The sequence below is a fragment of the Siniperca chuatsi genome, linkage group LG18 (assembly GCF_020085105.1).
Source record: "Siniperca chuatsi isolate FFG_IHB_CAS linkage group LG18, ASM2008510v1, whole genome shotgun sequence".
Classification (NCBI taxonomy): Eukaryota; Metazoa; Chordata; class Actinopteri; order Centrarchiformes; family Sinipercidae; genus Siniperca; species Siniperca chuatsi.
The window spans coordinates 14026007-14041354 of record NC_058059.1 but is presented as its reverse complement, the minus strand read 5'-3'; the positions used below and the strand labels follow the sequence as shown (position 1 = coordinate 14041354).

The window sequence follows — 15348 nt, the reverse complement described above, 5'->3', positions numbered from 1 at the left end:
TACAGTTTCGCAACGTTTAATTCAACTAAGTTTCACCAAAAGGAGTAAAAAGAATTTCTTCCGTTGCTTATAAATATAACAAATATATTTTTCTTTAAACAACTGGTTCATTTTAAAATTGTGATATAATTGATATTGACTTAACAATCAGGGCAAGCTGGTTTACGTTTGTACTTTGCTATTCTAAGCTTCTAAATTTCATTGATTTTATTCTTTAACTATCTTACAAGTGGTATGAAACGTAAGCATACAGTACAATGCAATAGAAGTAAGAAATTAAAAATATCCCAAAGAAAAGATGAAATAAGAATATACTGCTTCCCCACACAATCAGAGAAGAATTCCACATTATCTGGCATTATACTTCAGATGATTTTTCTTCTAAATTGTGAGTATTTTAAATTATAAAATGTATGTCTAACAATTTAAAATTAACTTCATGATGTTTTATGTTTTCATATGCAGTCCTTTTCATTGTCATTTACAGAACATCTTCGGTGAGTTGCTGTGATCTCTTAATACCTGAAGAAAAAGAAAAGAATAAAAACACCTTGAGGATTAATGGAGGACACGAGAAATATTAAAAACGTATTTGTCACTTGAGACATGATACTTACGTTGACATGTGGCAACCTGACAAGTAGGCGTAGTTGCCAGTGTAGCGAACATCACAACGCACGATGTTGTTGCTGTAGTCTGATTCTGGGACCTGATAGTACGGATTTACACTGATCTGTAGAGAACAACAAAATATATATATAAACATATAAGAATCATTAACACAGCAACAAAGATAAATAAACAGCATAGACTCTAATCAAATGTTCATGAATATAATGTGATTCCACACAAGTGTAACTCTTTTAAAAGGGTTTAGTGTCTGAAGAGGAAGCCAAATGTCATCTGGTATTTCTAACAAACCTTGAGGATATAGTTTCCAGGTTTCACATCTGTGATGTCAATCCACTGGCAGTCAATGTCTGCGTTGTAGGTATCATAACATCCTGGGCTCAGGCCCTGCACATTGGACAGCATCCACATTATATAAAACAAACTTCTTATTAAACAATATAACATACAGAACAGTAACTGTAACTTTAACAAAGATTTTAATGTTTAACTACTGTATAATATCTAATGGGAAGAATAAAAAGCTTATAATAAAATGAACAATAATTATAATTGTATTTTTGTTTAGATCTTAGTGGTGTTTTTGGATGCAATGTCAACAAAAAGAGATTGAGAGGAAAATAAAAAGAACGAGAAATAGAAATAGAAATATTTTTACAAAAACAAAGAAAACATGTGCTGAACAACTGAAACAACTGATCACAAACGTTCAGGCAGATTGGATCATCTCACAGGAGAAACAGGAAATCATTAAATCACCATCACCACTGGCTCATGCAAAAAGGAAATACTAAAGTTGTTCTCTAAAGGATGGCTGCCTCAGTAAAAAAGCACTTGTTTTTCTTAGCTCTACTCTCCTTTTTAGAAATGTATGAACCAAGATCCTACAACCAGGTCATTCAGTGAAAAGCAAGTCAAATGAAACCCAAATTAAATTAAATCATTACAGTGTGAATGTGCAACAACATATCATAGCAGTTTTTTTCCAAATAGACCTTTTTCACGGAAGACATTTTGAAGCACAGGTGTAAAAAATAAAATTAATGATGGCTGAATTCCATTTAGCTGCATCAGTTTCAGGGCCCTGGTATTTTGCACGCTGGCTCACTGTCACACTGTCATGGCTTACTGGGACACTGAATAAAACTGAGCCATCGGGTTAAGGCCAAAGACCAAAGCAGCAGCTACTTAGTTGATTAAAATTTACCCTGCCATTGTTGCTGCTTTAGCTAACAGGAGCTTACTAGCTAAATCTGGTAGTAGGCCTAGTTGTTGAGCTCACTTACTTAAACCTGCATTAACTGATTTTTTGGCCACATGGGGGCAGCTTAAACAAGCTGTAAATGGAAGACAAAAAGTTGCTTATTTGCATCTGGCCACCTCCTGAATGTAAGTCCAATATTCACTCTCATTTCGCTCTGTTTTTGGTCTCCACCAACTTCTGAGGGAAATATCTGCCTCTTTAGCCGCTAAATGCTCCACTATGTTAGCTAGTTGCTGATTTTGTCTGTTTGCAGTTTGGTGCTGAGCAGGTAGCTTACAGTGGGGTTATCAGAGGTTTTTGTTGTTGAAAATAGCTGGTTGCTGTTGCAGGACATGAGCAGATGAGAGCAGTGAGACTGAACCAACAGTGTTGACTGTGGGTATGTCAATATGAATGACCCCTTTCGCATACAAGTAGTCACGTGATCCATTGGTAATATAAAAATACTGATGAGAGCAGCTTTAAAGTCAGCAATAACAACATTTCAACAGGTATCTTTGAGACCTGGGTATGTGCGGTGCAGGCAAATCGCCTGTAGTAGCCGTAGTCACAGGAAGTGTCCTCCAGGCAGAAGCTGGCCTTGTGGCCCTCAGCCACCGAGTGCTGAGTGCTGGCATCCAGAAGTTCATAGTGGCTGAACTCATCCATGCTGTGGTAGTGCCTGTGGATCAGCAGCAGCAGTGTTCAACAACATCTTTAATCTAAACCGAGTGAGTTCCACATCAATCTGGGACTGTTTGTCATGTTGAGACCCACCAGGGACTGTTTTATGTTCCTGAGCCACATTTACATATTTACTGATTAACATCTAAATACATTTTGTTGGTCATTTGGAGTACATTTGGCAGAGATCCAATAAACTGTTGATGTGTTCATTCAAATGGTTGCAAGTCAGTGTGACTAAGAAACATCACAGGTGTTTATTTTATTTATCATGTACATGTAGAACTACAGTGAACCTTAATCTGCTTTCATTCCATTATCTTAAAGACAGAGTTTGTTTAATGAGACAGAAACAGTCTGGATTTTAACATCAGTTGACTTTCAAAACACTGACAAAAAATCTATACAGTCTACATCAACAGTTTATTAGACCTCTGCCAAATGTTCTCCATTTTGGGGATTAGCACAGTGAACTGGTTGTTTCACAACATAACTATGGACTGAGGTAGTTTCTGTGGAATCAAGGAAGACTAGGCACTTTTCCATAAGCTCAATAAAGGGACAAACATACCAGCTGTTTTCCTTTTTGGCTCATTATCCTCATCCCACAACTTTATTTTACAATGTCTGGCTTTGCAGTTGTAAATAAACTGAATTCAAAGGTCATATGAAGTTCAGTCATCATCATCTTTTGAAAGCCCGAAGCAGGTTTTTACTGTTTTTATGCTGAGATTGTAAAAATAGAAAATTACATCTTAAAAGCCTGAAGATATAAATAAAACTCATGTTAAGATGTCAGTCCTGATATCAAAATCTCTGCAAAGCAATAAAACAGCCAACAAAAACTATAAAGCAGCCAAAAGTAACACAACTATGGTTCAACAGGGGGTGCCATACCACAACTACAGACTGGAAAAGACAAATATTGTAGTGACAAATAGCATCTCTTTAAAACAATCAGTTGCTTACATTTGTAACTGATGAACAAAACAACTACACAGAGTTACAATGTGTGAAGAAAATAAAACGTGTGCAATATTTAAATGTTTTTGATCTATATCTGATTTAGATTCTCTCCAAAACCTCTCACCTCGCATTCAGAGCAGAATAGTCCAGATTTGGTATATGTATTCATGCATGAAATCTTCATGCAAATGACTCTAATTGATGCCAGCCTGCTGGCCAGTGAAAACAAAATGATGCAAGAGAGACTCTTTCTCTGTGTGAGGTGGTTCAGCACTGACATGACATTATACTCACTGGTGACAGCTGTGCCACTCCCAGGAGTAACGTGGCCTGCTGGGGAGGAAGTCTGCTGTCCCCTGGTTCTTGACTCTCTGAGGAAACCTCAGCAGCATACGGGTGTCATAGTCTCTAACACTGGATCTATAGGCTGAGCTGCAGGCACAAACCAAAGGATTAGTTTGCAGAGGAAAAAACAGAAAACACAGGTCATACTGTATATGGACACGATTACATCACTAAGATTGTTTTTCCTGATACATCCCCTCCTCTGAGTGGAGCAGATTGGAGTAAAGGCTGCCTATGTATAACTGGTGGGTGGAAAAATAATTTGGAGGCACGTAGTTGTTTGGGTTAGTTTTCAATAATGTGTTTACCATTCAGGCTTTCTCTCCTCCAGCAAACTATGATTAAACTTTACAGAAATCCACCACTCCACCCCTCTCCACCATCAGTGGCAGGATTCAGTTAAATTTACCTCATGGTTCCACTGGGCAGCCCTCACCCACAAACACTTTAGGTGGTTGTTATGGCTCAAAGCTCTCTGAATCACACTCAGACTTGGCTGTAAACCCTGTTTTTTTCTCTCCATGTGGATAAGTCCTGACTGCAGTCTACCTTGACAAACAGTTTTCCTCAGCTGCACATCTCAGGTTGTACATTGGGACTCTCTGGGCATAAGCAGAGGATTGAATGTAGTATGCATCAGGTACAAGATCAGGCAGACCTAAAACAACAAAACAGCATTATACTAGTGATAATAGCTGAATATGACTGTAAATAAAAGTGGTACATAAAACAAACTGATCAGTGAAAGTATATTTAGAAATTGACATAAATAACTGAATATGAATGAATATTTTTCACATACAAATTAACAAACACTTTAACAGATGGCGAATAATGGACACACTAACTGATTAATTCATTGATTGATTCACTAATTGCTTGCTCGATAGACCGGAAACATTCTTGGTCATTTCTATCTCATTAATGACTTTGTGGTTGTTTTGAGTACACTTTCCCCACTCTTACCGTACTGATGATAACCTGTACCATATCCGGGTCTCGATCTCTGCCTCGGTCTCTCGTAAACGTCATAATGATTGTAATATGGATTATCACTATCAGTGGACTTGTAGGGGTCGTAGGGATCATCGCCGACCATCATGTCTTCTCTCCTGGGCAGAGGCGGACCGACAGTGACCTTTTCCTGGGTCCCATTGCTGCTCCTCTGCGTCCCAGTGCGCTCACCGGGGCGGTCATGGTGATGCTGGCGGTGCTCGTGCCCTCTCACGAGCCTTTGGAGCGGAGGCGGGAGACCGCCGGGGCTGTGATGGTTTGACGCCGGCCGGGGAGGCTGCTGCTGCTGCTGGGCCACCGGCTGGTTCGAGGTGTCCGGATGTCTCACGTCCGCATCACGAATGATGGTGACAGGTCGCGCCTGCACTTGCTCCTGAGGTGCGCCCCTCCGCCTCGGTGGTTGATACTCCGAACCCTGGCTTAAAATGCTAAAAATCTTGCCGTTGTGTGACCATTGTAGCGTTTGCCGGAGAGCCGCTCTTTGGTTATCTCCTTGTTGTGTCCCCGGATCCCTCTGAGACTGGGCTTGCAGGATGAAAACAAAAAAATAGACGCACGTATATGCGTAAAGCGGCGTGCCAAATATGCGTAATCCCATTATGAACTGAAGTAAAGGAGATTTAATGTGACAAAGTTAATATTTCAAATGAGCCGGGTTGCCACCTGTCTTTAACTTAAATATCCTTCATCTCTATTTGAAGGCTATTCAGTGAGCAGAGAAGAAAAGCTAAGTTAAAATGTATCCGTGTGAACTCATATCGCTCTGCTCCTGGAGCCTGCAGATGCGCCCAGTGAGATGATGGTGAGGAGGAGGAGTTCAGCATTTCAAGCTGCTGAATCTGTTACACAAGTCTGCTGGTGCTGCTCATATAACCACTGAATGGATACGTGAGATCTGATCATGCCCAGCCAAGTGTGTTTAATAAATGGTCGGTCTGGCCCTTTGAAAGGTGGATAATGTGTGTTAGTGACAAGCAGTGACACTTTCCTCCTAATCACAAAGAACAGATGCATATTTTGAATCATAACAGTTATATAAAAAACACAAAAACAGATGCAAACTTTCTTGTGAAATTCATCCATAGTTATGATAGCATATGAATAATATGACCCATTTCCTAGAAACTACTGTACATTATCTTCATTTTTCTTTCTCTGCCAGATCAACAAAATGTCATGATAAATAGCTTTTCCCCTGACTGTTGGATGAACTCCCAACCAAATTACAACACACACTGCCAGAAGTCTCTACACTCCACTTTCTCAAAAGAGGATCTCAGAAACCTAAACATGAATCTTTGATAGCCCTGCAACATTTAAATGTTTTTCTGGGAAACCATCTCCCACAAACCCCCCTCCACCACAGCTGCGCTTCAGTCCTGACAACCTGAAGGCCTCATCACGTACATCTCACAGTAATCTTCTATAAGGTCATAATTAGTCTCTGAGCAATAAACAAGATGAGGCTTTGGTGATACTTGATATCTGCATTACTGTGTCTGGTGGCAGACTGGTGATCCCCATGCTCCTTTCTTGATAAATCTAAGTCATTGCTGCAGCCCAGTCAAATCACTGCCCTGCTGTTAACGCCAGAGGTATAATGCATAGCTTGAGAAACTTAACCCAAGGTTTTCATTTTCCTCTGTCTAGCAAACCATGACATTCTTTCAAGCATCTACACAATTGATCACAGGATGGTCACAAGGATTTTTACAGCTTCTCAAATCACAACGTTTTATGAGAGTAAAAAAGTAAGAAAAAATTGGACTATATGAGAAGAATTCCTTCCAACATCTACAATCAGAGATTAATTATGAGCTGTTATGTATCTTTAAAAAGTACTAGAAGTCCACAAGCAACAAGTAATATGTTTCACAGTCTTGATTCAAAATGGAGCTAAAAAGAAATGGAAAATAAAATGAAACAGACATGAAAAGACCCCAACTTTATATGACAGATGTAGGATAGACCCAGGACCAAATAAAATAAAGATCCCATGTGATCTACAGATCAATTACAGTGTCCTCATCTCCTGACACTAGGGGGCAGATGACTGCAATTCATATTGGAAAGCTGTATGTCATTTTGTTATCTGTACATGAGGGAGTTGTTTAGGAGGTGGTGGATTATGTTTTAGCCTTAGACAAACTCTGCAAATCCTACATTTTTATCTTGTTTCTTTATATGTAGTTTTTTGTGTGTGAATGAAGTAGTGTCTACAATGTTTTCTTTTTCAGGAATGTCCTGTTCACACTCACAGTTTACACCTGGGAACTGCCCAGTACTGTGATAGTCTGATCTGTTGGCCACTGAGCAGCAACAGCGGAGCAGCTGGGCGTTAAGGGCCTTGCTCAGGGGCACCTCAGTGGTTTTAATGAGGGAGGGGCCAGCTCTGGTTTTTCACTTTTGGTGCTCAAATTGATCCTGTCAGTCCTACGATTGAGCTGGCGACCGCCCAGTCACAAGCCTGCCTCTCTAACGTTTAAAGCAATAGTTCGACATTTTGGGAAATATGCTTATTTGCTTTCTGGTGGAAAGTTAGATGAAAAGATTGTTACCACTTTCATGTCTGTTAGCTTAGCACAAGACTGGAAATGGGCAAACAGCTAGGCTGACTCTGTCCAACACTAATAAAACCACAAATTGCCATTTTTACACTTTGGATTACACAAAAAAATATATTAAAAAAATAAAATAAAAAGATATGGCTGTTATGATCAGTCAAGCCGGGAAACAGGGAATGCCAAGGAACAGGACCCAAAAGCAGAGTAGCAGGTAGAGCTGGTGCTGATCAATAATTATATTAACAAAAAAGGCTTACACTGAATTGGTGGGCAAAAGCAACTCTCAACAGGTAAGCAGTCCAAAACAGAACAGAAACAAGTCCAACAGTGAGAGGGGCAAATCCACAGACAGGCGAGGTACAGGGGAAACAAAGACTCCAGAACAAACAGATGCAAGAAACTAGGGTGCTTGACAGAGATACAACGACGATCTGACACAGAACAAAGGAAGAATACAGACTAAATACACTCAGGTAGGGGAGACAATGAGACACAGCTGGAACTAATTGACACAGGTGAAAACAATGAAAGCAATCATAGACAGGAAGCAAAACTACCAGGCCAAGCGGAAGATCTCAGGTGGACGGCCCAAGGACAGAAGAGCAGAGCAGAGCAGGTCAGGGGGGTGCCCAGGAGGCAGGGCTGAAGGGCTGAGCTGGTCCGGGTGATGACCACATGTACGGAGCAACTCAGGAGGTCGGCGACGAAAGCAGAACCCTTCTGGAGGCGGGCAGCAGGACTGGAGGCTGATGACAGAGGGACTGGCAGAGGAGTCGGTGGAACTAGTGATGCCAGGGAACCAGGTGGCTGTCGCTCAGGTGGATCAGGAAATCACTGCTGTGATCCAGCAGTGGCAGGAGTGTGCTGCAGCTCAGGAGGATCATGTGACCGGTGCAGTACAGAGAGTTCAGGAGGTTGCGGCCCAACCGGAGCAAGACATGGCTGCTGCGATCCAGCAGAGGCAGAAGTGTGCTGCAGCCCATAGAGCCCAACAGAGAGTTTAGGGGGCAGGTGCAGCCCAACAGGGACTGAGACCTCCGCACTGCAGGAACTGGTGTCGGACAAGCTGCCGACTCGGGACCAGACAGGACCGGTGATGGCACTGGGCAGCGGTGAGGATGAGCAGCTGGGCAGCAGTGAGGCACAATGTCGGCGGGAGCCACACTTCCTTCTGGGGAGTTTTCCAGAAGGTGCCTCCAAGACAGGAACGGGCTGAGGTGCAGGATGGATGCTAGCTGGCTGGTTAGCAGGTTGGAGTGCATGCTGATGGCTGGTTGGTGGAGGACTGAGGGCCTGGGGCTGAGACTTGGGGGCATGGAGAAAGTCCTTGAGGAACTTGGGAAGAGTCCCTCAGCCAAGGCTGAGAGGACAATTTCCCATGGGCCAGGGCAAAGATTACTTCTCTGATAGTCCACGAATGCCTTCCTCCACATATCCCCAAGGCACTCCAAGTCACTGATCAGTTTAAAAAGGTCGGCAGACATTGTGTCTGCTGGGTCCATTATAGTCAGATTGTATGGTTAGGATCAGTCAAGCTGGGAAACAGGGAATGCCAGCGAACAGGACCCAAATGCAGAGTAGCAGGTAGAGCTGGTGCCGATCAATAATTTTATTAACAAAAAAGGCTTACACTGAATTGGTGGGCAAAAGCAACTCTCAACAGGTAAGCAGTCCAAAACAGAAACACAAGTCCAAGGGTGAGCTGGCAAGGTACAGGGGAAACAAAGACTCCAGAACAAACAGATAGAGGAAACAAGGGTGCTTGACAGAGATACGACGATCTGACACAGAAGAGGAAGGAAGAATACAGACTAAATACACTCAGGTAGGGGAGACAATGAGACACAGGTGGAACTAATTGACACAGGTGAAAACAATGAAAACAATCAAAGACAGGAAGCAAAACTACCAAGAGAGAGGGAGAATGTTATGAAATAACAGGACAAAAACCCCCAAACCATAACAATGGCATGTTAATTGGTGAGTATTAGAGATGGTGGTAGGCAGATTTTGTTACCTCTGAAAAGATCCAGGGTAGCTGTTTCCAGTCTTTATACTAAGCTAAGCTAATCAGCTGCTGAATGCCTTTGAGGACAGACTTTGAAAGTGTACGCCGTAAACCTCATTTGAACAATTATCGTGCCTCCCCTTTCTCTATAATGACAGGCTTTGTTCCAACTTTGACCAGAACAGCTTTGAACACTTTTCCTTCAGACGTGGTCGGACGACACGTCTGAAGACCACCACTTTCCCATATAAAGTACTCAGATCTTTTACTTGAGTAAAAGCGGTAATACCATAGTGCAGAAATACTTTGTTATAAGTAAAGGTCCTGCATTCAGAATCTACAGAATTTTTAAAATATATATTATATATATTATATATTTTATATATTTTCTGTTCAGAATATAATTTACATTTCACATGATAGATTTCTGGTTGTGCTGTTTTTTCTTTGCTCCTCTGACTGGTTTGAGGTAGGCGGGGCTAAAATGGAAAAAGGTGGTGTCATATACTTCTGTGCACCAATCAGAGTTTAGCAATATTTGAATCAAAACCGATGCTGCCATTATCATTCTGCCAGTTCTGATGAAGCAGATATTTTCAGTTTCTGAGTGTTAAACTCTTAATAAAAATTATAGGTGTTTTTTCAAAACTTTAAAGGTGCCCTGTGGAGTTTTCTTGTAAACAAAGTTATGCTTACAGTGTTACTCACCAAAATGTTTGTGTCCTTGAGGTCTGACAAATGTGTTAAGGCATTTCCTTCCTCATAAAACATTTGCAAAGCCATTTTTTATGAAACCTGCATGACTGACATCTATGTTTGCTTTTTAGAAGTCTTCTTTCTCCCTGCCTTTATTGGGCACATTGCTGCGTTTCTTGGCACGTTACCGCCACCTGAAAATGACCTGTAGATCAGTGTAGTAGTGTGAAACCATTGGCAGGAATGTGTATCGTGTCACATGTGCGTCCTTATGTGCGAGAACAAACAAAGCAGGGCCTCACTCATAAAAACATTGCTCCATAGCGCTACTAGTGGTCAAAAACTCCACAGGGTACCTTTAACCTTGATTGTTGCATATTTAGTTATGAATATTTAATGTTTTAGAGAAATACTTCAGATGAAACAAAGTTTTCAGGAGCTTTAAAAACACAGTGTGATGGTGATTTTTATATTAACACAAACATTTATGATTCCAGTGAGAATCTATTCTGCTCAAATAGTAGCTGAGAAAGAGATCAAGAACCAAGGGCAGACTAAAAATACTTTATAGTCTGAGAATAGGTTCTATTTAATGGTAGAGTACACTGATTAAATCATGCTGTAAATTACAGTTACAGTTGTATTGTTCTTGGATAACGGAGGGCACACATCATCTCACAGTCATGTGAGGTTACATTTTAAGCTTGTGTAAGCTGTGAGGGCCAATCAGAGCTGAGTGCAGTTATTTGAGCTCTTGAAAATGTATCCTCCCTGCAGACTTATTTGAGTTGTTTAAGAGTTAAAGATAAGTGGGACATGTTTGATACAGAAACAGGACGAGGATGTTAGTTGCTCACTAATCCAGATAAACTAGAAGATACATTTGTGAAATCAAGACACAATAATGGGTTCCTGAGGATTAAAAAGCAAAAAGACATGAATAAAAGAATTTACCACTCAAAAATCTTTCCAAACTGAATCACAGCAACATCAGCAATTAATGTGGCTGCTCTTTTGTAAATGTTTCCAGTTTTGTCTTCAGTGATGCCCTCTAGCAATTGTATTTTCATTCAACTGTGTAGGATTTGTTTCCACCATAAAACAGCTGTGGATGCAGTTTTTTTAACCAATATGTGATTGTATTTTTGCTTTGAGGATGACTAACATACACTCCTGTGATTCTGCATACCAACATTTCCTCCAGAGAGTGAAAACTATGTGCGCTGGGTTGCCTCCTTTCTCTTCCTGGAACACCAGACAGACAGTCAGAACCAGCTGTACTGGGTCGCTGATGTTTTTCGCTCGTAATTCATTGGACTGTCTCCATGCAGAGTCCTTTTTCTCTCCTCCAGAGGGCAGCACAGTGTTCCCTCACACAGTTCAGAGACACATCTGCAAGGAATTAGCCGAGTTCTTTTGTCCACGTTGCTGGAATTCGCCCCCATTCCTGCCTTTCTGGGCTCTCGATTGAGCTGAAAGAGGTTGAATAAATCCACATCTGAGTTGCAGAATAAAGAAGCAAAATAGTGACATGGCCTCTTGCATTAGCCCTTTCATTGAGCAAAGAGGAAGAAAAAAAAGATCATCCTTTCATGATGCTGATTTACCATAAAACCACCACCAATTATTCAGTACCATCACTGAGTCAACATCTGGCAGACATTTGCCACTTTGCTTGAGATGTGAAGCCTACATTTAAGCATTTACAACAGCCAGTGTCTAAATATTTTCTGAAATACGCTTTTATGAGCATGTAATTCATCACCGCTATGACATACATCGACCGACTTCTCTGCAACGTTCGTGGCTTTGTTTTCTCAAAGGAGTCCTTAAGTATTATTTTCTCCAGTTCTGACCCCCCACCCCATTTGCATTTAATTATTCATTTTCAAGTCATCATTATGATCTCATCACAGTGAAACTGGACCACACACATCTCTCAAAACATCCATGGCAAGGCCTACTTCCTCTAATCTATTCACTCTTCTATAACATCCCTCTACTTAAACCCCACGAGTCTCTGCTTCTGTTAATCTCATTTTACAGATTTTTACACTCTTAGATTTATACACTTTCATTTCCTTCTACTAGTAGATTTTATCTCCACCCATTTGCAAATAAGCCTATTCAAATAAGCTCAGGTTCAGCTCAGCTCAAAACTCTACGACAGAAACAATTCAGATATTTTCATAAATACTGGGTTTCCATTACTCTTGGAGCAGTCAGGGCTTGTACCGCACACACACTCAGGCACCACACACACACATACATACAGTCTGGTGGACTACGTGGCACTCTGCACATGCACTATAGCCTCTGCAACCAGGAGGAGGAGCACTTTATCAAGACACAGCCCAGAAAACTTTACATTGTGCGATGATTCATGCAGATGTCCTTTTCTTTATCACTCCCAGTATCTCTTATCATCCCACAACCACAGGGTTGCAGGAAGGAATACCAGTCAACCCAGTGGGAGATTTATTTGCGCTTCTTTAACTTGTGATGTTGTATTAATCATTTTCAGCAGTGATTTATATGTCTCTCTACTTGCCAATACAATAACAGAATAGACTATGGGGGTAACTAAAGACATAAATCAAACTACAAGTCAAGTGTTGTTTGGTGGAAGCCTTGAAACTTATGTTATGTGATTTTCTGTGAAATTTAAATCTGCAATAACAGATTTCTTTGGCCACTTGGCGGCAGCGGAAACAAGCTGCGAACACACTGACAAATTATCACCATTTAAAGGAATAGTATGACATTTTGGGAAACATGCTTATTGTCTTTCTGGGGGAGATTTAGATGAGAAGATCAAAAAACACTCTCATATGTGTCTGTTAAACATGGATCTACAGCCAGCAGCTAGTTAGCTTAGCTTAGCACAAAGACTGGAAGCAGGGGGAAACAACTAGCCTGGCTCTGTCAGAAGGTTAAAAATCCACCTACCAGCACCTCTTAAAGGGACAGACCACCCCCAAAATCAAAAATACATATTTTCCCTCTTCTTCTGTGAGCAGTTTCATGAAGGAACTATCAGTAGGAAAAGAAAATAGTTCCTACATGAAATTGAAAGTCTGTGGATTATCTTGAGTAACCGAGTCATTATTTCTGGAAAGAGACATTATTGTTGAGTTTTTCAAATGTATTTTTTGGCGCTTTGAGCACCACAAGCCATATAGTCCCATTATATCCGAGACAAAGACAAAGACAGACATCACTGTGGCTAATATCTCCAAAATTCAGTAACTCACACCGAAACAATCTAGATGGATAAATAGCACTACAGGTTTAAGCTCACTAATTAACATGTTGTATTTCCTTAAGATTACTTCTTGGCCAGGTACAGTAACGTCCTGGAGTCTCAGAGCCAAGAAAAAGTCCAGCACATAACACCCTGTAAAAAGGGCTCACAAGTTACTAGTGAGGTTTTTGTTTAGCAGTGAGCTTGAGAGGTGCTGGTAGGCCGATTATGTTACCATTGGAGAGAGCCAGGCTAGCTGTTTACAGTCTTTGTGCTATGCTAAGCTATCGGCTACTAGTTGTAGCTTCATATTTAACAGACAGACATGAGAGTGGTATCAATCATCTAATCTAACTCTCAGCCACAAAGTTAATAAAAGTGTGTTTCCTAAAATGTTGAACATTTGCTTTAAAGACAAGTTCAGTGGTTAACACTGTCTCCTCTCAGTAAGAAAGTCTCAGCCCCGCACCTTCCTGGATGAAATCTGCATGTTTCTACCTGGTCTTCACCTGTTTTCTCTGGACGCTCCAGTGTCCTTTTGCAGTGTGAACACGTACAGCCCAGGTGGGCTGGAGATTATTGTGTAAACTAACCACAAGTGTAAATGTTAGTTTGTCTATTCTTTCCCCATATTCAGCTCATGGTGGGTGGGTTTCGGCCTCCAGTGACCCTTAATTTCAACATGATTAAAATGGTATAGACAATAAATGTTAGTAAGTCATTTTTCCCTCTAAATCTTATGAATAAAGTTTGACATTTTGAAGATGTAGGTAAGCATATAAGTTTCTAACCCAGCAACAAAAATAGACTGAAGAAAACACTTATATTTAGCCAAATTGTCTCTTGATGTAGTTTGAAACTTACAACTTTGAAAAACAACTTTTGTGTTTTGTTGAGGTTGAGGAAGGTTGAGTGGTGGTTAAGAATTAATTACAGAGATGGAAATAGGACAAATGTGACTTTGATGGAAATATTATTTTTCAGATGCAGTGCTTTCAAGGCCTAGTTGTCAGAATGAAACGATTGTCACTACATGAATCTTTCATTTATTTTATTTACAAAAGAACGATGGCTCCATCTACAGGAGGCATTCAGTACATTAAAATTATTTTTACTTTGTTGTTCCATTTAGATTACTGAAGTCAGTATTAAAACGAAACTAACTGAGCTGTTTTGTTAAGTTTAATGTTACTGCTTGAAAGAAAAAATATTCTGTGTAGGTATCCAAGCTTGATCTACTTTTGGTTCAGACCAAGTGCAAAGTGAAAATACAGCACCCTCACTTGTGAGGATTCAACATGAAATAATTAATTAAAAACATAGAGAAGAGCACCAGTAGCAACACACATGGATTGTAGTTAAGAGAACTGTGTGCATTGTGCAGATTGTTATTGTTACAGACAGGCGGGGGACACCGAGGTAGACAGGAATGTTCTTTATTAAATGATAATCACCTATGAAGGGTATGGGGATACGGAGAGTCTGTATGAGGGAGATCACTGGAGGCAGGGAGGTCACTGGAGGTAATCAGAGAGATCACTGGATACGGACTAGAAAAACACTGATGAGCCACTGGAGACTGTAGAAACACGGGAGACTCGGGAAACTGAAATGAAACGTTCTATCAATGGTTTAGAGAGTCCTATGTCTGAACGAGGTCGGACACTGACTGAGGTGAGTAGTGTGCTTTAGTACCAGATGTGATTGGGACTGATGGGGAGCACTAGTGGGTGATTACTCGCTGTGAGGCCCGGCATATCTGCGACACAGATAACTCCAGGCTCATGTATCTTAATTTAACTTGATCATCAGCTCTGCAGCACAGGATGTTGTAGACAAACATGCAATTTCTATATTTTGAAATATTTCCCATTTTTTGCACTTGCACACCTTTTTGCTCACTACATTTCTCCTGTACTTTAACTGCGTTCAAACACTAAATAAGGCCAGTTTA

General features: G+C 40.8%; 1 protein-coding gene across 1 annotated transcript; it reads right to left on the bottom strand.

Moving 5' to 3' along the window:
- Window positions 1-5733, bottom strand: LOC122866044 (protein-lysine 6-oxidase-like). The gene is made up of 7 exons (XM_044175167.1): window positions 4835-5733; window positions 4418-4526; window positions 3818-3955; window positions 2399-2555; window positions 922-1017; window positions 618-733; window positions 1-522 (listed from the first exon to the last, which is right to left on the bottom strand). The coding sequence occupies exons 1-7, from the start codon at window positions 5478-5480 to the stop codon at window positions 516-518; spliced, it is 1269 nt and encodes a 422-aa protein (XP_044031102.1). The 5' UTR covers window positions 5481-5733; the 3' UTR covers window positions 1-515.
- Between the last annotated feature and the right edge of the window lie 9615 nt (window positions 5734-15348).